Below are 23,802 nucleotides of genomic sequence, written 5' to 3'. Positions count from 1 at the left end.
CTGAAAGATATCATAATATCAGTAATTTTATATTTCCAAAATCATTTATCTTCTAGTAAGAAGTCTGTTCTTTCCAGGATGTTACAATACATATTCTAAAAATCTGAATATCATATTATTACTGAGAAAGTACATATTTCAGTTTGTTTTATTCTTTTTAAAAAACAAACAGTCTGTGGCAATATATTACATGTAAATAACTTTCCAGTTTTACTTATCATTGTCAATACAAAGTAAAGACACATCTGGTTGATATCCACAAACTCTTTATTATAAAATAGCCTTTCACTCCCTGTAATATATAGCCTAGCATTCATTTTTCAGAATTGTTGAACATTATAAAAAAACTTTAAAAAATTGTTCCTGTTAACTTTCTTTCAAAATTTTAAAAGCAGTTCTTTCAGGAGATGATTGAAAAAAAAAAAAAAAAATAGGCACTCAGGAAATAAAGTAACAACAAAGGATCACATAATATCAAGAATAGTTGTACAGTAGCTAATGAGACATCTTCAGTCGGACTTGATGTAGGCAATCATTTCTATATAGATCTGTTGCAATTTTTTCTATGTATGACCAGGTTGTCCTCTCCTTAATTTACCTACCTTTGTTTATATATTCTTACCTGTAGACTTTCTGTACATGGCTGTACATCAAAGGGAGCTGTAGATTTCTCTGTCAGAGTGTGGTTACCATGACCTCCGATGTTTATATAAGCGACATAAACATAACTATAGACATGAATACAAAGCGAACACGCGCAATAAGATTTGTTTCTTAATCTATTTAATATCATATGATAGATTAAAATTATATGTAAATCGTCGTTTTTACAAGTATAAGAATGATTTTTTGGGGGATTGAATCAGTCAATCAAATGATTTACTTTTGTTTCACTTTCAATGTTGACATTTTTTTCCTTTTGATAACTCAACACGCACACTGCATGCGTTATCCATTTTGTTAAAGCTAGGTAGGGGCTATATTGACGTTCACATGAATACCGATTCAATGAAGTCGAACTATTCAATTACAATAGAATAATTCATCATCAATATTTTTATCTTTATTTGACAAAATTGAACCGTACTGGCTGCTAAAAGCGAATTGCTACTTAGGTTTTTCACTTTCACTTATGATTAAACAAAAAAAAAATCATACTTGAGATCTTGTTATATATCTCGTAGCTAGTCTCGGTTGAAATAATAACTATCGCCTACAATACATTACATCATCAAACAAATGGGAAAAAATTATGTAAAAAAAACACATTAGGTGTATTTCATGAAATAAAGAAGGTCGGAGAAAGAACAATACATTTCGATGCTTATGCTGAATCTTATATTAATACGTGATTTAAGAGATATAGAAGGGCTATGTGTCTAACTAATGGCAACAGTAATATACCGATGTTCGAAAGTGATAAATCGATTGAGAGAGAACAAATCTGGTAACAAACTATAGCAGATGGAAACAAATCAACTAGATTGGAGGAAAACAACGAAACGACAGATACACTTAAGTGCAACAATAAAAAGTTCTTTGAACGTATTTTCTTTCAGTTTACAATTAATGCCATCAATAAAATAAATTAGCAAAAATAAAATAGTTGAAAAACACATATGGACAATATTTATTAATTAAGTGCATCAAGAGTAAATGTAATCATATAGTGTATGTAAGCAAGTGGATCGAGATACTACATTCAAGATTAAGATGTGTATTGAAAAAACAACAACGCGAAACTTCGTTCTGTGAACGTTATTTCCATTTTTAAGAGGTAAAAAGAACGTCAGTTAAAAGTTTAAACACAGACTAGAAATAAACGTCAGGGGATTCTTGAAAACTATTTTCAATTAGAACAATATAATCATGTCAGAGAATTGAATTAAAAGTAAAATAACATAAATACCAAACTCCGAAAAAAAAATCAAAACTGAAAGTCCTTAATCAAATGGCAAAATCAAAAGCTCATACATATCAAAAGAAGGTCATATTCCTGACTTGGTACAGTTCAGTTTTCTGTGTTTTGTTTTGTGTAATATTTTTTTTCTATTTTTTATTTTTCTATTTTAGCCATGGCGTTGTCTGTTCATATTCGACATAGGAAAACTTCTGACGGCCCCTAAACAAAAATGTGCACTAATTCAGTGAAAATGGACGTAATACTAAATTTCAAAACATATAAATGAACTTAAATTTAAAAAAAAAGCAACATTAATGACTAACAAAGGCCGAAAGCTCCTGAATTGGGACAGGCGCTCAATTGCGGCGGGGTTAAACATGTTAAGTGAAATTTCAACCCTCATCCTATACCTCTTAGCTAATGAAGAAAAACCAAACGCACAGCAATACCTACACTTAACTGAGTTTGAATATGTCTCTGGTATCTTGTGTCCCTCTTTTAAAGAATTTTCTGAAATTGGGTGTTATGTATATATTTTTGTTTTTTTCTCAAATACTGATATATAAGTCAATTTAGAAGCTAATAAGATATACGAATACGTATGCAATTAGATAACCCATTTAAACAGGATCATGTATAATTTTATTTCAGTCAAACTTATTTATGATAGATGTGATATATAAAAAGGTTATTTGACAATGGACGCAATCCTGCTTATTCGTTTTCGTTCCTTTAAATGGTGTTTAAGCAAATCTGGTCACATACTTTCAATATAAAATTCTGCCACAACATTGTATGCTTTTAAGTGTTAGAAGTTATTAAGCTCCTTTTTTATGGTCTTTTCATATGGTCCCATAAACAGTACATTAACATGTTTGAAATATAAAATTTTGCTTACATTAAAAAAAAACAGCAAATGATTTCAACGCATTGTTTAGCAACTATATAATTGGTATGTATCAGTAAATTTGAAAAGTTCACAGAAACTCCTTTTCAAGTTTTGAAATAGTTCCGTTATATTTCCATTGCTGTAGTTGTGCTTTCATAATTCATCAATTGTGGACATTTTTATTCAACGTCACCTTGATAACACAAAAATCCAGAACACACCAAATATGTGCAAAATCAAAGAAAGAAACCAAATATGTACAGAATCCCAGAACATACCAAATATGTTAAAAATCCAAGAACAAACCAAATATGAGCCAGTCCATGCGAAAAGGTACAAAAACGAAAAGTTTACGAAATTCTAAAAAGTGTGCATAATTATTTGTAGTAGACTTGTGATTTATAAAACACATTTACTTTTCCTCATATCCTTAAGCTGTGAGCTACACGCACCTGCAAGTGTTGAGACCCCATACCCTCCTTTTAGTTTTATCAAGATTTTTAATGAGTTATTTCATATATTACAATCATTTTCAAAGTACAGTTTAAATGGCTTGATTTGCCAATTGATGATGTTAACCCCGGTAGCAGTGGGGATAAGGCTCTCGCTTACGGTGCTGATATAAATGCAATCAGACCGGGCAACGGTTCGAATCCCGTGCAATGACGGTTGATTACTATAATATTAAAAAACGTAACTTAAATTTCAATTTCTAAAACATAAGAAGTCATTAGTTTTTGTATTTTCCCTCATGTTTTAGGGACAACATCAAAAGTTCAATGAAGGATAAAAAAACTTAATTCACATAGTTTTTTCACTGACCTCCTCACCCCCCTTTTAACTTAATTTGGGAAAAATTGTTTGACCCATGTAGATATATGTAAAAATCAATGTCGGATAACCACATCTTGCAGAAATTCAACCCCCCCCTTCCCAATCCCAAATTATTTGAACTAAGTTTTTTTTATCTTACATTGATCTTTTGATGTCGTCCCTTATTGTAGTCTTACTTTCCTTAAACCGGTAAAACTGAAGAAAATTATTGACTTTGTCTCTCTAGTGTCGTAAAATTTTCTAGTAGGTATAGCATTAGTCCGGGTAACAAATGATTTTACACTTACTCAAATACCAAAAATTCAAATATTTCTACGTCTTTTGCTGTTTTAATTGACAAATTCGGGATATAATTGACAATGTTATGAATGTTTACATTAATGTATTTTTTTTTCGGATAAAATCGTTTTTCAAAAATATTATAACAAACTTTTATTACATGTCCTGTAAAGTTTATCAAAAGGACATTTTGTACCTTTTTGCATGGACTGGTTCATATATAAAAATTCCCAGAACAAACCAATTATGCGTGAAATCACTGAATAAACAAATATTTGCAAAATCCAAGAACATACCTGGAAAAAAAAACACAGAAGTTTTGAAAGATTACGTTTGGTTATAGTGCTAGGCAGTGGTCGGCTCACACATCTTGAATCTAAATGAAAAGAAAGCCTATTGCCTTTCAAAAAAAATATTACTCATAATATTGTCTCGTGTCTCTTAAATTAAAAGATATATTTTCAAAATATACACGTGAAATATTTAAATCCACTCACAATTTAAATTTAGTAAAATTGGTGTCATGTCAAATATAGTTAATATAATTGACGTAAACTATCAACCCAATCTTGTAAAAAGCGGAAATTTCAAATTAAAAATTGACAAATCTTTTGACGTAAATGGTTAAATGTCAACTGTACGCAACCTTTATTGATACATTTTATAATGTTTTATATAAAACACAGGAGATAGAAATTAAAGCCATTGTTGTTGGTAGATTTACTTTGAAAAAATATAATTTTCCGAAAGAAATAAAAATAAACAATTGCACATGAAGTGTGTCATTAAACTTTTGTGTTTAGATTTTGTTTTCAAAATTATAATATCCTTAGCAGAAACCCCAACTATACCTCTATATGTGATGAAAATATATATATTGACTGCAGATTTGGTAATTTTATGTTCAAAATGTGTTCCACGTCCATCTTGATTGTTTTTCTCATCACAGTTAATTCGGTGTCGTTAGCAGATATTATTTCATCAGCTAGAGGTAAGGCAACCGTGCATGTATTAAATTAATATAGAAAAAAATTGATATTCCGATGAAGAAACATGTGGATTGAACGGATACATTCAGTTTTGGAAAAGAAAGTTTATTGATCTTCAAGGCGATGACAATTAGCTTCGTATTAATTCATATGACATTTGTTGATAAATCTTTTGTTGTATTATTTTTACATTTTGTGGTAATTTTGATAAGTGAAATTATTAAAGTTAGAAAATATCAATGTAAAATAAATGTCGTGTTTAGCATTGTTTACCAGTACTTAAATCAGTTAAATTGTGAAGCGGATAAATGTTTTTCTTTTAAAAACAACTCATGTTTTTTTGTTCACAACATATTTGTTACGTTTGAATGATGTGTTTTCAACAATCAATCGGCATTCATATGGGGAATCAAATGGGCTCCTCTTCTTGTCGACAAGGGCTTTTCATTACGAACGAAAGACATATAGCATTAATCTTAATTTCAACTCTTATTTCAACGACTTTTTATATCACCAACAAGTTTTAATGATGCTATTTAGAACAGGCATAAGGTGTCCTAAAAAATCAAATGCAGGGACCAAACAATGCATGACGGGGAAATCATATGCAATGGACCAAACACTGGATGAAGATGAAATCAAGATTAAAAAAAAAAAACAGACACTGCTTGTCGATGAAATCAAATTCAAGGGACTATACACTGCATGATGTTTAGAATCAAAATAAAAAACAAACAGACACTGCTTGTCGATGAAATTAAATTCATGGGACCATACACTACATGACTGGGAAATCAAATTCAATAAACTATAGACTGTATGGCGAGGAAATCAAATTCAAGGAACAGTACACTGCATAACGACAATATTAAACAATATGAAATAACAAATTTCAATTTCAGATATTTTTGATAATTTGATTTTTTTCTTCCAAATCTATTTACAAGATTTAAACATCGGCAAACTGCTGTTGCCTTGTATGCATCCACATTTCTATACCGTTTTTAAAGCTAAATTCTGTTAACCTTAAGTAAAATGCATGTTATGAATTGAAGCTTTGCATAAATTAACCCATCATACATGTATCTAAATATTTCTAATATATTGACTTATCTTTGTCCTTCCAGTCAACTTTGAAATAAAGCCAGTTCATTGTATTGTACTTATATTTTTATATACTAACAAATGATACAGTTTCATTTTTTACATTTCATTAGTACTTACATAGACGTATAAGTCTAGCTTACAACAGCATGCTGGAGATAGCTCACCTTCATTGATATGAATCTGACATTCTATAAGAAAAAAAAAACCTGACGATTCAAATATCCTATTTGTAGCAATTGAATGAAATGATTAATGACTAAACATAGCGATAACTTCTTTCGCATTTATCTATCTTTTCTTTCCCATATTGTACTTATCATAAGTCTCTCTATCAGAAAATCGGCATATCAGAAACATTTTTTTACAGTTATCAATTGCTGAAAAAATTCGGCTCTTTGCAAAGGCAATCAAGTAGGTTTTCTGTATATTAATTTTATAACCATCAAGTTTAATGATCGATTTTCATGAATAGAATATTTATATTAGTGTATAAAAAACATACTTTGATTTTAAAACCCAATAAGAAAATTTGATGATTCATTTGTACTGAATATTAGTACATCATTTCAATAAACATTTCTTTTATTTTTAAAATGTCTAAAACAGATTTCAATCAAATTTGGCAACAACAAATACCAATACAAGTTTTAAAAATCTGGATAAAAATGTTTGTTATCAATACCCCTTAAAAAAATCATTTTAAAAAACTTTTACAAAATAACATACGTTTGTTTGGTTTTAGGGAAGACCTGTTCTTCTGGTGAATTCACATGTGACTCTGGCCAGTGTATTCATATAAATTGGAAATGTGACGGAGAAAAAGATTGTTATGACAGCACGGATGAACTTAAGTGCAATGGTAAGTTCCGAATCATGAACAGACTGCAGTTATCAAAACTCAAGTAATACATTGCATTGTTAATTATTGAACTTTGATAATGCTTCTTTATCAGGTGGCTATGTAAATTCCTCTGGTAGCATTTTTGTTTCAAATAGTTACATTTCGTACTTAGCTTAATATGTTTAGATTATGATCGTGTAGACATGAATTAAGGACAAACTTAAACAATAGGTATTTTAAATAATGCAAATTACTGTCTTAAAGCACAGAAGTTAACAGAGAAACAATGAAAAGAGTGAAATAAAAACCGATCATTTCACATTTGAAATAAACATGATTATTTCATTCCTCTGACGTCATAGCCATTGTCATGACAGCAGAGCAAAACAAATTGTGTTTTCCTAGCTTGTAAAACTAGCGTTTTAAAGAGTGTTTTCCAGTAGACTTGTATTTTTTATTAATATTTAAACCATTTTAGTTTTAGAAGTAAAATTTGACTGAACTAACAATGATCACAGTATTCCATGTTTGAACCTCATAACTTTATGAGATTTGAAAAACTTATAAAATGCTGTAAATTTAACCGTGCATCCAAAAATTTGTAGTACTTAAATTTCAACTACAAATCAAGTACTGTAAAAAAAAAAGGAACTAAGTATTACAATAATTCTTAAGTAACAAAATAGTATTGAATATCAGAAGTAGATTTAAAGTACTACAGATTTTTGGTACAGAAAGAGTACCTATGCAAAAGTAGCAGTGTACCATCCGTCCTGTTGTCTATGACAAACTCTTAACTCAGATAGTCGAATCGTATATTGGTACAATAGAGGTTACTAACATTATCAGAAGAAAATAATTGAAAATCAAAAATTGAATACAAACCTTGAGGAGTTGACAAAATAAACAAGTAGACCAAAAGTATGACCAAATTAGAGCAAGGAATCAAAAAATTTGAATGTAGGAGTGATACATTACAAAATAGGATTACACCAGATTTCAATCAAACAATAAGAAACATTATAAGGCAATTTTGTTTGATTGCTGAATATTATAAAACAAAATCATTTATATTTATTTCATTTGTAATACAGAGGTAACTTGAAATACTAACTCGATTATTTACTACTGAACTGTTCTGCCTTATAAATAATATATTCGGTAGAGCAATAGGTATAGGAGACCTCTTTCATGCAGTTAGAATCATATTATCAACCAATCTCTACATATCGTCGCTGGGCTTCTAAAATGTCGTATATGACTTTTTTGGCTAAAAATACTTTTTGACACCAATGGGCTGGGCGGGAGGAAATCTTTGGTATTACTAAATAGCATGCAGTTACACCAATCAAAATGTGTGAAATAAGACACATTACAAAATTGCCAATGTCAGTTGTTTGTAAAGTTTGCTTCCAAAATGTTGTATGAAAACTTGAAAATTGTTGTAGAATGGATTTGGGAAAAAAATAATTGTACATTCCTTTATTTCTGTGAAAATAATTTAAGTTCTTGGATAATCCAGAAATGTAAAAGTTTTTATTTCACTGCTATTTACAAAAATGTTCAAGTTGACATACAACATTTTGGAAGCATGCATTTTGCCAAAATTTTCAAAGCCTGTTTGTGAGATATTTTTTTCTTGAAAAATTTGTCATTTACAACATTTTAGAAGCCCAGCGACGATATGTATCATAAGCTAGAAACCATTTTGACCTACCTGCTTTTAATATACAATCAATATTGTTGCAATTTTTCGGGAACATAAAAATTCATGTCAATCTGAGACATCAATTCAAACACACACACACAAATCTAACCAAAGAATCTCAGCTTAGAAAATAAGCTTTCTATTTTGAACGCTAGACATGCATTTAGAATTTTTTGAAATACTAAGGCTTTACTACCTCAGGCATACATTACCTTAGCTAGATTTGGAAAAACTTTTAGGAATTTTAGTCCTCAATGCTCTTCAACTTGGTACATTATTTGGCTTTTTTAATTTTTTGGGATTCGAGCATCACTGATGAGTCTTTTGTAGACGAAATCGCGTCTTGCGTATATACAAAATGTTGTCCTGATATCTAAGATGAGTTTATTTACAACCACTGGGTCGATGCCACTGCTGGTCGAGATTTATTTCCCCGAGGGTATCACCAGCCCAGTAGTCAGCACTTTTTTTGCTGACATGAATTATCATTGATATGGTTATATTTATAAATTAACTGTTTAAAAAAAAGAATTTTTGAAATACTAAGGCTTTTCTACCTCAGACATAGATTACCTTAGCTGGATTTGGCAACACTTTTAAGAATTTTAGTCCTCACTGCACTTCAACTTCGTACTTCATTTGGCTTTTTTAATTTTTTTGGATTCGAGCGTCACTGATGAGTCTTTTTTAGACGAAACGCGTATATACAAAATTTTGTCCTGATATCTATGATGAGTTTATTTGTCACTGACGCTTACAGCTTTTGTGATCTATATTGCGGAAATTTTTATTCAAAGTTATGACCATATCATCGATATATCAAATAATTTGTTTTTCACTGAATATTTGAAGGAAGGAGTATAAATAAGACGGATGAACATTATCATATAAATCTCTGACATCACAATTCAAAAATGTCAAATAAATTTTAGCATTGAATTATTCAGGGTTAGTTGATGTTATATGTGGCGTCATCGGGTATGATCGCCTTTTTCTGCAGACACAATCAAGGAGCGTCTGAAGAAAATTCAACGTCATAATTAAATTTCGACTATTCATATGCTAATAACAGATATTTCACTATTGAGGAGAAATAATTTTCTCACACCTCTCAGGAAATGTGAAAATAGCACAAAAATTAGAAAATTTTTTAAATACATTCCAAATGCGATTTCCAAACAATAAACTTGACATTTCAGCATCAACATGCCGTGCTGAACAGTTTAAATGTACACATGGAAAGTGTATAGACATTAAATGGCGATGCGATGGAGATAAGGATTGTGATGACAACAGTGATGAAAAAAGCTGTGAAACAGAGAAATTATGTAAGGAAACAGAATGGCAATGTTTTAGCAAAGAGCAGTGCATTCTTGCGAATTGGAGATGTGATGGCGAAGTAGACTGTCATGATGGATCTGATGAGGTTAACTGTACGTATATGGCCATATGCACATGCATGTCTCTACAATCTGTCGATACCTGTATCTATCATCGGCATGTACTAGATCATGTCTGTATGCCTCACCTACGATAGAAGAGGGACATTATGTTTTCTGGTCTGTGCTTCCGTCCGTCCGTGTGTCCGTTCGCTTCAGGTTAACGTTTTTGGTCAAGGTAGTTTTTGATGAAGTTAAAATTACATCAACTTGAAACTTAGTACACATGTTCTCTATGAAATGATATTTCTAATTTTAATTCCAAATTACAGTTTTGATCCCAATTTCACGGTCCACTGAACATAGAAAATGATATTGCGAGTGGGGCATCCGTGTACTATGGACACATTCTTGTTTTATGACTGTTAATGACGTATTTACATTAACTCCATTAAATGTTCTATATAAACGATTGATATTTTAGTATTAAATGACTATTTTTTTCGTTTTTTTGTTTGTTTTTTTTTTGGCTTTGAACTAGCTGTCAGTAACTGCGAGTACTGTCAGATTTGTAATTAGTGGGTTTTTTTGTAGTGGGAATGAATATGTGTACCTTTATTTTATTAAATGATGGATCAGATGATAAGTGAACTATTGATGATTCTTGTAGGATACACAATTTACTGATAATTTTGAATAATACAAAAATGTATGACAGAATTTTAAAATTAAAAGCACATATGGCCCTCTTAATTGGTTTTTTGCTTATATTGTACTGTTAATTACTGTAACATGTTAGGGAAGGGTTGGCGCGCCTACAAACAAGTTTCTATTTAACCCGTAACATTCTGTATGTGCCTTTCTGTGTCGTTAATACGTTTGTATGACGCACAGTTTATTCCCTCCGTTTTGGTTTGTGATCAGGATTTTTTTCAGTTAAAATGATTTATGACTATTGAATTGCGGTGTTACCTTATGTTTGTATTTTGCTAAAGGACATTAGTGGAATTTTTAATATGTTGTCAGTAGACTAGAAATAGCTTTCATCGTCAAATTTCCTGACATCCTAGGCTTAACAATGTATTCCGATTTTTTGTTTATTGTGAACTCCTTAAAAATAACATCGAAGGACGCATCTGAAACTCAAAACGATCTAAAAATAAAATAAAAATAGGACTTAATCGAATCTTTGAAATATAAATTTGATGCAAGATAAAGGAATCAATACTATAAAATATGTGTGAAAAGTTTGGATAATGGTTCTGAAAATAAAATAAATAAACTCCGTATTTGGTAATTGTTTTTGAATTTTTGGGTCCTCAATGCTCTTCAACTTTATGCTTGTTTGGGTTCCTAACTATTTTGATTTGAACGTCACTTATGAGTCTGATGTAGACGAACTGCGCGTCTGGCGTATCAATTTATAAGCTTGGTACCTTTGATAACTATTTACAACCACTGGGTCGATGTCACTGCTAGGTGGGTATCACCAGTCCAGTACCTGATACCTTTGATAACCATTCGACCTCGTGTGTTTTATGCCATTTACACAGTTTAAAATGTGATCATTTGCAGTGGAACTTTTCGGTATTTGATTTTATCAGGACTAAACTCAAGCTTCTAATGCCAAACTCAAATTTAAAGAATTTTAGGGAAAAAAAGTTTCTCGTTAGAATTGTTTTTCATTTTGTCATGCCGGTCCCCATAATAGCATATTAAACGAAATGGGATGTGTTCATGGGTTTAGGCCTTACATTGATATATAGTTGATTAAATCATTGTCTATTCTGAATACAATGATGAACAGCTTTTAATGTTTAACTGTTAAAAATCATAAGGTACTCACATTATCAGCTTGATCATGTTTCAAGTAAAGCATGTAATATAAATTTATCACATATTTTATACTGATATGTACGTTTTTGCATGGCCAATAATAGCCGGAAGTCAAGGTTGGTTATCAGCCCTCGGGGCCGATATCGATATCAGCCCTCGAAATCCATATCAAGCCCCCGAGTTTAACTTCCGGTAACCTGTTAATCAAAATTTATTTGTAAACAAGTTGTCAGCCGAAGCAGCAAAACGACAGGAGAGTTTTCTCTTAGATCAAATGACGATGCATGTAAATTCATACAAAAAATGAAAAATGAGAACACAATGAAAAGAAATTTAGAAATTTACGAATCTGCTGTAGTAGAAAAAAGTAGATATCAATAGTGAAAATCACAAAAGTTCTCGTAAAATTTTGATGTCATAAAGAATTTAGATGTCAAAATTTGACGCCACACTGGAATGAGTAGCGATATGGTATTCTTCCTATAAAGCATATTTAACATTGGTAATGTAACACTTTAAGTCGTTTAATATTTGCAATTCTTAGAATTAATATATTTATTGTTAATTATTTCTGAATCTTATCACAAAACGTTGCTTACCTACTGTGATACGAACTTTTTTTTTAACTCACAGTGATCATGGTGATACATATTTTGATTTTTTTTTCATTAAATGTCTTTTTGAATTTGTGATGAAATATTAAACATAATTTGGTGTATGCTATTTTTTTTCTCTTGCTTGAAAATATGTGATAAATAGATTATTACATGTCATTTTCCATATGGTCCGTGGTATCAGCCCACGACCCATATCAAGCCCTCGGGCTAAAGCCCTCTGGCTTGATATGGGAGTCTAGGGCTGATACCAGGGCCATATGGAAAATGCCATGTAATAATCTATAATTACAAACCACATCATCTAAAGTGGGACTGTATTTAAATTCTAGGTACACACACATGTGGTGGTGATCAGTTTCAGTGTGATAATAATCAATGTATAGCAAACGCATCAAAATGTGATGGTCTTCAAGACTGTGAAGATAGTTCAGATGAGTCAAATTGTAGTAAGTGTTTATGCTGAATGTCCTCTAATAAAATCAAATAGACAATAAAAATAAATATATAGTTTCTTTTAAATCTTCCTACTTGGAATCATTGCGTCTGCTTAATCAGTTAAAAGAAATATCTGCATATATGAGATGTCTAGACGTATCACTACAACACCTGTAGTAGACTCTTTTTATTACAAAAGATATCATGATTATTGTCGTATGTTTCATGGATTTTTCAAAAATTATTTTCAGAACTAATGATTTTCCAAACTATATTTTCAGCTCACCTGGCCAACAATCTAGTTTTAAAAAAGTGTCCGCTGAGCCGGCCCGTGTAGTTTTGTCTATCATTTTGATGATCGTTATAAATACAGAAAATCTGACAAGGGCAAACATGTTCAGAATGTTCAGTTCTTCCAGTTGTTTTGGCTTCAAAATTGTCAGGTGATTTCTTATAGGAGAAATGATATAAAAAGAAATAATGCAAATGTGTTTATGTTTTAAATAATGCCAATGCTTTCCCGCGGACATTAATAACATACATTTCTTAAAATCAGTTAACAGATTTTTTTAAAAAAATCTCTCTCCATCAAAGTTAAATTATATTCTGTTGGCTATTCTTTTATGTCCTCTTTGGTTATATACCTTGTCCAAAACAAACGTTTTCTGGCTTTAAAAATTTTGTGAGCTGCCCTGGTGAAAATTGATGAATAAAAGCTCTTCGAACGCAGCATATATTTAAGTTTATATTTTTTTAATATAAAACTACCAAACTTTATAGCACTAATTATAAAACAGTTGCATCTGAATAAGTTAGCCATCGACATACATAGGGTTGTATTAGATTAATTAGAATCAAGTACTGTAATTGCCAGTTTATATGTTCTATTGTTTGCCCATAAATTTGCAAATAGAACAACATGTACCGTACAAGTATTTATTGTGAACCGAGAAATGACTTTGTACTTCAGGTTTTTTTCGTGCAAATACCATTTATGACCCTTATTGACTTCTTATATTGATATTTTAGCAACATTCCAGCAGCGCCTGCAAACGGAGTACATATCTCCCTATTGATACGATTTTCCGACGCTTGTATTTCCTATCATGATTTTCTTGATAGAGGGTTGCTATTAATCCAAGAATTCCAAATGATGATGTTGAAATCATCCCTTTGTAAATTTTACGGACGACATCACGAGTTGGTTGATTGTTATGGAATAACTGTTTCACAGATGATATTGGATATGTATCTTGCGTCGTTACTACAATACCTTTCCCTTTTCACGAATGTGACCTTCCGAATTAGACTATTTACCGGACTTGTAATGATATTAGCAATACGACGGGTGCCATATGTAAGCATGATGTGCTTCCAGAGAACCTGAGACCACCCTCTGTTTTTGGTGGGGTTCGTGTAGCTCAGTCTTTAGTTTTCTATGTTGTTTCTTGTGTACCATTTTTTTCTGTTTTTTTTTTTATTTTTAGCCATGGCGTTGTCAGTTTATTTTCGGTGTATTATTTGACTGTTCCATTGGTATCTTTCGCCCGGTTTTTTTTTTTATAGTTAGCTGGAATATATTTTATGCGCAACTTACAAGCAATTTTTCAGGTACAGCTAATCCATGTACGATAAATAATGGTGGATGTGATCATATTTGTAATGAAAATGGTGAATCAAAAGATCTTTGTTCATGTAGAAATGGATACAAACTAGAAGAAAAGACCAGATGTGTTAGTAAGTACATTTCTTTCATTGAAATAGTGGATATATAGTTTAATATTTAGTTAAGACTTAAACGGTCATTTTTATTTTTAACATAATCTAAAAAGTCTAAGTAAGTCATGTTCTGTCTTTTAATCAATACTCAAACAATAAGTGCGCTTAAATCGGTATTGTTCGGAAGATTTTAAATGCTGTTTATTAGTGTTTCAGAAAATTTACTATAAAGTTGATTTATACAGAAAAAACAAATATTGATTTTATTTCACTAAAAAAAAGATTCTAATCAGATTCAAGTTGATTGATTTTTGTCACTGATAATAAGCTTGGAATAGCATGCATGCTATGTCTATTTGTCAACTTTTTGTTAAAATTCTGTACAAGGTCAATATTTTACAATTACTGTCTTTTGATGAGGTAAATATGTAGTTTTATTGACTTTTGTAAAACTGATATTTACCAAAACCAATTCTACATCAAACGTTTTTTTACCAAAATTATGCACATAAAAGCACGCGACATTTTGCGCGGTGAATATTCTTTTTTTATTCAAAATCCAATTTATATAGAAAAACCTACTAAAATTTTATCAATATGGAATAAATGACATTATCATCATATTCTAAAAAAAAAACGTTCTGCAGTTAAAACATTTTCGGTCAACAAATATTTTAATACATATGTAAAAAATTTAATACAAATTTTGTGTTGCTGTTCTTTGTAATTTGTTTTCAGAATAAAAAGAAAACATTTTAAATCATTGTTTTATAATATCTTTTCAGATATTGACGAATGCACAGTTAGCAGTGCTCCCATTTGTTCACAGTTATGTATTGATAAACAGGGAACTTATGAATGTGAATGTATTGAAGGCTACAATAAGACCGTTGTAGCTGGTGCAACAACATGTAAAGTGAATGGTAAGAGTCGACAGCGAACAAACAAATAATTATTTGTTACCCGATATGACTTAATACACAGCTCATAAAATATTGTGAACATTTAAAAAAAAATCCTTTTAACGTTTTGTCATTAAACTTGTTTTTTTGTTTTGTTTAACGAATTGCATTTCAGTTTTAAAAATACCCCTTTGTATATTATTCATCCGTGTGTATTACAAATGTTTCTGTGGTAACTTCCATCAGGTACGTATGAGGCTAAAACGATTGAGGGTCTAAATATAACTCCTCTTATTTTTTGTCAATAAGAATTTCATCTGAAGTTTTAGCACATAACATAATTATACGAACTAAAAATTCAAGACAAAATATTTCGTTTAAATCACGTCGATACGTGAGCTATGGTTAGTGAATCCTCGGAAAGAATTTAGCTGAACCTACCCATTGAAAGTATTTTTCTTTTGAACAACATGAACTTCAGGAATAACCTTAAACACGTACATTAACGACCACAGTAAGGCCAAACGTTTTGAAAAAAGCAACACCAAACCAAACATTAAGATCAAAATAAACTAACAAAGCTAGTTGTAATAGCATATAGCAACAGAAAGAAGGCTTTTTTGAGGGAATACAACAAATTATAATGATGTTGACAAATTATTTTCCTTCGAATATGTTATTCTAACTCATAATCTGCACCGCGTGTATAGCTAATAAAAAAGAAAGTAAATGCTTGTAAAAAGTAAAGTCACAAAAATACTGACCCCCGAGGAAAATTCAAAAACGGAAAGTCCATAATCAAATGGCAAAATCAAAAGCACTAACACATAAAACGAATGTATAACAACTGTCATATTCCTGGCTTGGAACAGGCATTTTTTATGTAGAAAATAGTGGATTGAACCTGTATGATAGTCGCATCAAATTCTATTATATTGACAACGATGTACGAGCAAAACAAACAGACATACATTGAAGGCCATACATTGACCTGTAATGGTTTACTTTTATAAATTGTTATTTGGATGGAGAGTTGTCTCATTGGCACTCATACCACATCTTCCTATATCTATATAATTGGTAAAAATATCAAAAATAGGGGTACAGCAGTCAACATGGTGTTATAATCTTAATCACTAAAAACAAACAAATATGTATAACTTCTAACTTGGTACAGGCATTTTCCGCACAAAATAGTGATTCCTGGTTTTATATCTAGCTTAATCCCCTACTTATATGAAAGTATTGTCAATTCCGTTTTATTTACAAAGTTGAATGTACAACCCCAAACAGACATAATTTGTTAACGTGTAAATGTGTAAACATATATCACAGATATACAACATAACGGAATTAAATTCCAAACAAATAAAGGCAATAGCAGTTTACCGTTATTCAACAGTCATAAATCGATTTAACTGAAACAAAACCGAGTCACAAAATAAACTGAGAGAAACACACCAACTATAAGAGGAAACAAAACGGAGCAACCGAAACATTGAACTGCTACCAAAACACACGTCAAAATACATAGAAATATAAAGGACATGGACACCTAAAAAAACGTAACGTAACTAATTGCATCTACCCATTAATCTGATGACTATTTATTAGTTTCTATGCGATGTAAAACACAATGAAAAGTACGTTAGTAAAGCATCCTTGAAATTGTATTTCCTATTTTTCTTAAAAATATGATCTTTAATACACAAAAACGGAAAAATCATGCAATGTCAGATTTTCGAGAGGTAGCTAAAACCTTAGTTTAAGAACAATATGTCAAATGTTTACAAAGGAACAGATAATCTTTTATTCATTTCAACCACACAGCACATACTTAAGTGATTAGTTTTCGATAGTTACATATTGTCTACGAGTGACTAATGATTTTCTCTTGATATTCTTTTAGTTCTAAAATATTAGGTTTGTGAGTCTAGGCTCCGTGTTGGAGACTCTACCTTGACCTATAATGGTTTACTTTTATAAATTGTGACTTGGATGGAGATTTGGCACTCATACCACATCTTCCTATATCTATACCATGTTTTAATGAAATATAATCATGAAATATTTATTTTATAGGTCCAAGACCGTGGTTACTGCTCGCAAATAGAAAAGATATTAGAAAGTTTGAAGTTGGTACTTGGTTCCAAGAAAAGTTGGTGGATGGACTATCCAGTGCTGTTTCTGTTGATTTTTACAAAGATAAATATGTATATTGGTCCGATGTGTCAATACAACAAATAGCTAGGTATTTATTGGTGATCATTTTCTTTTGATAATGTAAAGACGTGTCAAGATTAAGTTTTTATAAATTCTAAAAAACAATGTCTGAATGAGTTTTTTGACAACTGTACAATCGATGACGGTAAATGTATTCGAATTAAAAAAAGAAAGTGAACAGTTCTAAAATGTATACTTGCGTTACTAAAGAATAATCTTCAAATGGTTGAAGTTTTTTGTAATCGCGAACTCCATGAAGCACCCATATGAACATAAGTAAAATAATCTTTTTATTTCAAAGCTTAGACATATTTTGTTTTTTAAAATACATGTAGGTACGGAAGAAGTTTAAAAATATATGACCTATATGCTATATCTACATAATTAAGGACTGATAAAAAGCAAATCATAGTAAAACAAATGTATGCAGTCAATTAATATACAATTATTGACTTTTGATTAGGTCGATACAAAGATTTATCAACACCAAGATGATATTCACAGAGGGCAACGGCCAATGTGTCATATTTCTGGGGTTGATAAATCATTTTATTGTATAGCAATATAATATTTCCCACAGAAAGTAACCAAAAGTTAGCGTGCAATAAATTCTAATATTGCACTAGTGCAATAAATCTTCAAAATTCATGACGTCATCAACGATCAAATCTTAGTTTAAACCAGTTTTTACTTTTAAATATTATATTGCTATAAAATAAAAGGGTTATTGCATGAATATTGGGGAATATTGTCCCTCGTAGAACATATATTGCACTCGCAAGCTCGTGCAATATAAAATTCTACTTGGGACAATATTCCCCAATATTCATGCAATAACCCTATAGTATCAACTGAAATAATAAGTCAACAATGGTTTTATTATATGACTCTTTATCCTCAAATTTCAAGTTTTTGTTCAAGATACTTTTAAATTTGCTCCCTTTTTTAATACTCAATATATCATCTGCTTTTTAGTTTACCAAAAAAAAAAAAAAATAGGAAGAAGAGAAAAATACACCAAAATTTAAAGAAATGACATTGGAATGTCTGAGCACATCTATATTTCGGTACATGGACGCTGTTCCAAATCTTATATAAACTTTCATGATTTTTGCAGCGGTGAATATACTGTTTTATAAAAGAGGATCTTCTACGCTTTTATCCAATGAGAAAACAGAAAATTTATAGTCATATAATAAAAAAGTTGAAAGTTCTATTGATGAAAACATAACAAAACTGATATCATTATACATCACACAATGTTTTATGAAATTTAAATTGACAAAACAACGTATAAAAATGACATCTTTATATGTGTGGAGCTTTAAAAGACCATGCATATTGATAAATCACCGAGGGTCCAAGATTTTTTTTTTTTATTTAGCATGGTGTATTCTAATTTAGAAAGACACATCTGTTTTGTTAGATTTCAATCTCCTTAATGAGCTGATAAGTAGAATATGATGATTATAAAAAATGAAGCAGACTATAAGAACAATTTCAAATAAAAGCTCTATTAAACCCTGTTAATTTCTGTGTCATCTTGTATATGTGAAGAGTTGTCTCATTGGCAATCGTACCACATCTTCTTTTTTTATGTCTAATGATGAAAAACATAACAAGATATGCATTATACATCACAAAATGATAAATGGAATGAAGATTGACAAAACAGCATATACAAATGGAATTTTTATATATGTGAGAAACTTTGAATGGTCATTATAATCAACGAGGTTGAAAGACAATTCAATTGTTTTGTTATTAAGCATGGTGTATCTCAAATTTAGGGATACACTACCTTACTGTAAATTAAATCTTACAGACATTCAGATTGTAAGAAAACATTTACAGCTTTATTCAAATATTTGCAGATTTGAAATAAAGAATGGTATGAAGATCAATAAACAAGTAATTGTAAATGAGGATATAGACACACCTGATGGTATTGCTATAGATTGGATCCATGACCATTTGTACTGGACAGACACTGGACTAAATACTATTCAAGTATCCAATCTCGAAGGCGATAAAAAAGCAACAATAATTGATAATGATCTAGATGAACCAAGAGGAATCGCTTTAGATCCAATACATGGGTACGTTGTAAATATGTACCTCTTTGAGTAGGGATAAAAATAATATGTTTCGTTTCAATTCAATTGGGCTTGAATCGGCTATGCATTCAGCTGAGATTGACTGTCATTCACTGGGAGTTTATCCTACAGTTGTTCCATTTTGGCATTTGTCTTCCCATATTTTTATTCTTTGTACACTATGATATAAATTTATTTGATTTTTTTTTAAGGTTTTATTTAATCTTAAACTATTTGTCCCTTATTTGTTCAAACAATTAGAGTAGAAATTGATTTTGCGGTTTATTTTGAAAATAAATCTATAATTATAGATATTTTTATATGACGGACTGGGGAAAAGACCCAAAGATAGAAAGAATCGGTATGGATGGATCAAACAGAAAAATAATTACAAATGATGTCGTATGGCCTAATGCTATAACTATCGGTGAGTAAATAATATGTGTATACCTGCTTGCACAATAGTAGTTACAAAGCTACTGATGAGGTTTAAACAAAAATGCCTTAACTGTGTGACAATCTTCTTTTAAAACTATGTAGCAATATTATTCAATAGTCGACGTTTTGTTTAGTTTCAGTCGGAATTTTCATTCGATTAAAACACAAAAGCTATTCAGTGTTTTGTAACGACGACAAAAAAAAAATAATGAAATTGATTTCGTGTCAGTTTTTTTTTTTTTTGCCAGATGTTGTTATTCGTATGAGTCAAAATATGTGTTTTCCCCGCATTTATGTCGATTTTAACATTTTGTGATCGAATTTGAAAAAAAAATATGAATCACAGAGAGGTTGAAGAGGCAGTTGCCTTCTGCAACTTTCTAATAAAACTATATGAATCAAAACAACTTTATCCGTAGATATTAGAAGATGTGATATGAGTGCCGGTGAGACAACCATTTATCCAAGTCACAATTTATAAAAGTAAACCATTATACCGAAAAGCAAAAAATGACTTATGTAAAACCATTTAAACATGAAAACAAACGGTCTAATCTATATATAAAAACAAGAAATACTCATGAACCACATCAACAAACGACAACAACTGAAAGTCAGGTTCCTGACTAAGGACAGGTGCAAAACAAATGCAGCAGGTTTAAACCTTAGAATCGGTACCAACCTCAAGTCGGAAAAAATAATACATGTGTATTTTGTGCGAGAGAACTTCAAACGACACCATCAGAAAGACATTTTATATACACCAATCAATTGGCCAATATTTGCACATAATTTTTAACGAGAAAATTCAGACGATGATTGCTTTTGTTTATAAATGATGTTTATATTTTTGGTAAGGTTTACGAAGATAACAGCTAATTTAAAGCAGTTATTTAAGGAAAATATTTAAAGCCATTTGAAACAAAGAAAAGAAATTTCGTTTTCCCTCCCAAACTTTGACCTTTGGAATATAGTGTGTTAAAATTTCAATTTCTACACTGCAAAATGTTTGCATTCATTATCTTTTATTATTTCTTATTGTTTTACTGATAATTTCAGTGCACAAATACATTGTTATAAAAATTTAAAAAAAAACAAAAAAATTCAGAACATAAATTCTTTAATCAAATGGCAAAATAAAAAGCTGAAACACATCAAACGAATGGATAACAACTGTCATATTCCTAACTTGGTACAGGCATTTTCCAATGTAGAAATGGTGAATTAAACCTGGTTTTACAGCTAGCTAAACCTCTCACTGGTATTACAAAAGTCTTCTCCTGAAACCACAGAGTAAACTTAACAAAACATGATTGCAATCACCATTAAGGTAATTAGTTTAAAACATGTGTCCGATGACCAACATGACAGACAAGGCTAAAAACAAAACATAAGGGGAACATGCAGTTTTTGGCTGATTTCTCTGGAACTTAAGCAAAAAATGTAACGGTTACATTATATCATGCATTATTGTAAATGAAAATATAAGGTGAGCCACACAGTCTACTTTGAGCCTCTACGTTTTGTTACCTTAATGTATTTTTAAATCTATAATTCTTAATAAATATCGGTCAACTGTACCTGTCCTGATTTAGCCAAGAATTCAAAAATGTCTTATGCTCCAAAAAAAGTGGATACAATTGATTATATGATAGTGTGCAAGTGACCTAATACGATACAAAAGTGGTAAATAAATTCCATATGTATGGAGTGAGTGAACCTCAAATCCCAATATGGAATTTACTGACTCCATATAAAGGTATATCGTATTAGGTCACACACTAGCACACTGTGTACCGACTATACTAACATGTGTTTTTATACTAGTGACATAGCAAAGTGATTAAGAATAAAGAACCTGCTTCTATTGGTCTATAAAAAAAACTTATGCCAGGGTTTGAAAGTTTTAAAAGTGTTTTAATGAATTCGTTTCAATCGTCTATTATCTATGTCTTCGATCGTAGAAGCCCTTTCAGATTTTGCACAACGCCGTGTTGTTTTTTATAAGAGGACGTACATGTAACACAACTGCTAACCATGTATACACCTTATCTGCCTGCCATAACTAGATCTCACAAAAGTTCCCGTAAAATATTAACGTCATAACAGAAAATATCTTACGCAAAAATGGAAAAGTAGTTGTTGTATGGCGTTCAAAGTTCAAGCGGAACAGATAACCGGTTCAAGCGGAAAAGATTTCCTAATAGCGATATGGTGTATTGAAATAAGCCCCGCCTACTAATCCAATATGAAATATACACGTTCTCCACGCGGTTACTGTTAAACATTCATATTTCTAGAAATGTATTGGAGGTAGGATAATGCTCAGGTACATACATTTTGTTAAATCAATAACTCTGTTTTAAATTTATATGCGTATTAAAGTATTTGTTATACATACCGATTAATATATTTCACTCGCATATATCCTTGGATGTCACTTTTTATTTCCCATACATTTCTTTTGGTAACTATTTTACAGATTACATTGATAGTAGAATTTTCTGGATTGATGCTAAACTACATACTATCATGTCTGCTGATTTAGATGGTTCCCGAATCCGTACCGTATTACATAATAATGAACAGATATCTCATCCATTTTCTATGGCTGTATTTGAGGATAATATTTTTTGGACAGACTGGTCGGGAGGAGATATTCGCATGGCTCATAAATATACAGGAAAACACTTCCAAAAAACTGTACTAGGTCTCAATTCACCAATGGGTATCAAAGTGTATCATGAATCTCTACAAAATTCGGGTAAGCAAATAAGTTTCACGATGAAAGTTGAGATTTAAAAAAAAATACCGAACTCCAAGGAAAATTAAAAACGGAAAGTCCATTATCAAATTGAAAAATTAAAAGCTCAGAGGATTTTCTTATCTCAGGCATAAATTACCTTAGCCATATTTGGCACAACTTTTTGGAATTTTGAGTCTCTTCAACTTTGGCTTTATTTTGAATATTTTGATATGAGCGCCACTGATGAGTCTTATTTAGACGAAACGCGCGTCTGGCGTACTAAATGATAATCCTGGTACCTTTGAATGGCATATAGACAAAGCAATTTAGCAAAAATGAAAGACAAGAATACAAAAATGACTGTAGCACAATAACTGTTTAGATTATCGCGGGAACATAACGTCCAAACTATTGCACTTGTCCATGGTCGACGACGTATTGTTAGTGACGTGACGTCGCCTTGAGCAGAAATACGTCCTTGTATATTAAGGTTGTATGGGTGTCTTTTGCCATCTCGGATTGTGAAAAACAGAGAATCTAAGGTTCAGATTGTCAATCAAGTTAGCAAAATTTGATGAAGGAATGCAGTTAACAAATGTGAATCTGCATTTAAAAGAACAAATTTGTAAGATTATAACTTTAAAATATTAATATATTTATAAGTGTAAATTATCATTGCTTGATTTTTCATGCTTTTTTTTTAATTCGCATTTTAAGGGGAGGTAACTCTAATATAGTGCATTTTCTGAAGGAATCTACATGGAATTTTGCTATTTTGTATTCTAGCTTGAAAAAACGCACGGTGACCCTATCTCTTCTTTTGATATTCACAAAGTATTTTCAAAAAGCTATCTTCTCGTA

General features: G+C 30.9%; 1 protein-coding gene across 1 annotated transcript in view; it reads left to right on the top strand.

The window, feature by feature from the left end:
- The first annotated feature begins 4,781 nt into the window (after positions 1–4,781).
- The window catches only part of LOC139481086 (very low-density lipoprotein receptor-like), a 37,538-nt gene continuing 18,517 nt past the window's right edge, over positions 4,782–23,802 (top strand). The window contains exons 1-10 of the mRNA XM_071264176.1: positions 4,782–4,896; positions 6,744–6,860; positions 9,750–9,983; positions 12,712–12,828; positions 14,429–14,554; positions 15,322–15,459; positions 17,521–17,689; positions 19,536–19,760; positions 20,069–20,184; positions 22,678–22,959. Coding sequence (XP_071120277.1) covers positions 4,806–4,896; positions 6,744–6,860; positions 9,750–9,983; positions 12,712–12,828; positions 14,429–14,554; positions 15,322–15,459; positions 17,521–17,689; positions 19,536–19,760; positions 20,069–20,184; positions 22,678–22,959 — 1,615 coding nt within the window. The 5' untranslated portion in view covers positions 4,782–4,805. The remainder of the gene's footprint in view (positions 4,897–6,743; positions 6,861–9,749; positions 9,984–12,711; positions 12,829–14,428; positions 14,555–15,321; positions 15,460–17,520; positions 17,690–19,535; positions 19,761–20,068; positions 20,185–22,677; positions 22,960–23,802) is intronic.

This window comes from Mytilus edulis, chromosome 7 (assembly GCF_963676685.1).
Source record: "Mytilus edulis chromosome 7, xbMytEdul2.2, whole genome shotgun sequence".
Taxonomy (NCBI): Eukaryota; Metazoa; Mollusca; class Bivalvia; order Mytilida; family Mytilidae; genus Mytilus; species Mytilus edulis.
Note: the sequence above shows the minus strand (reverse complement) of the source record. Positions and strands in the feature narration are given on the sequence as shown.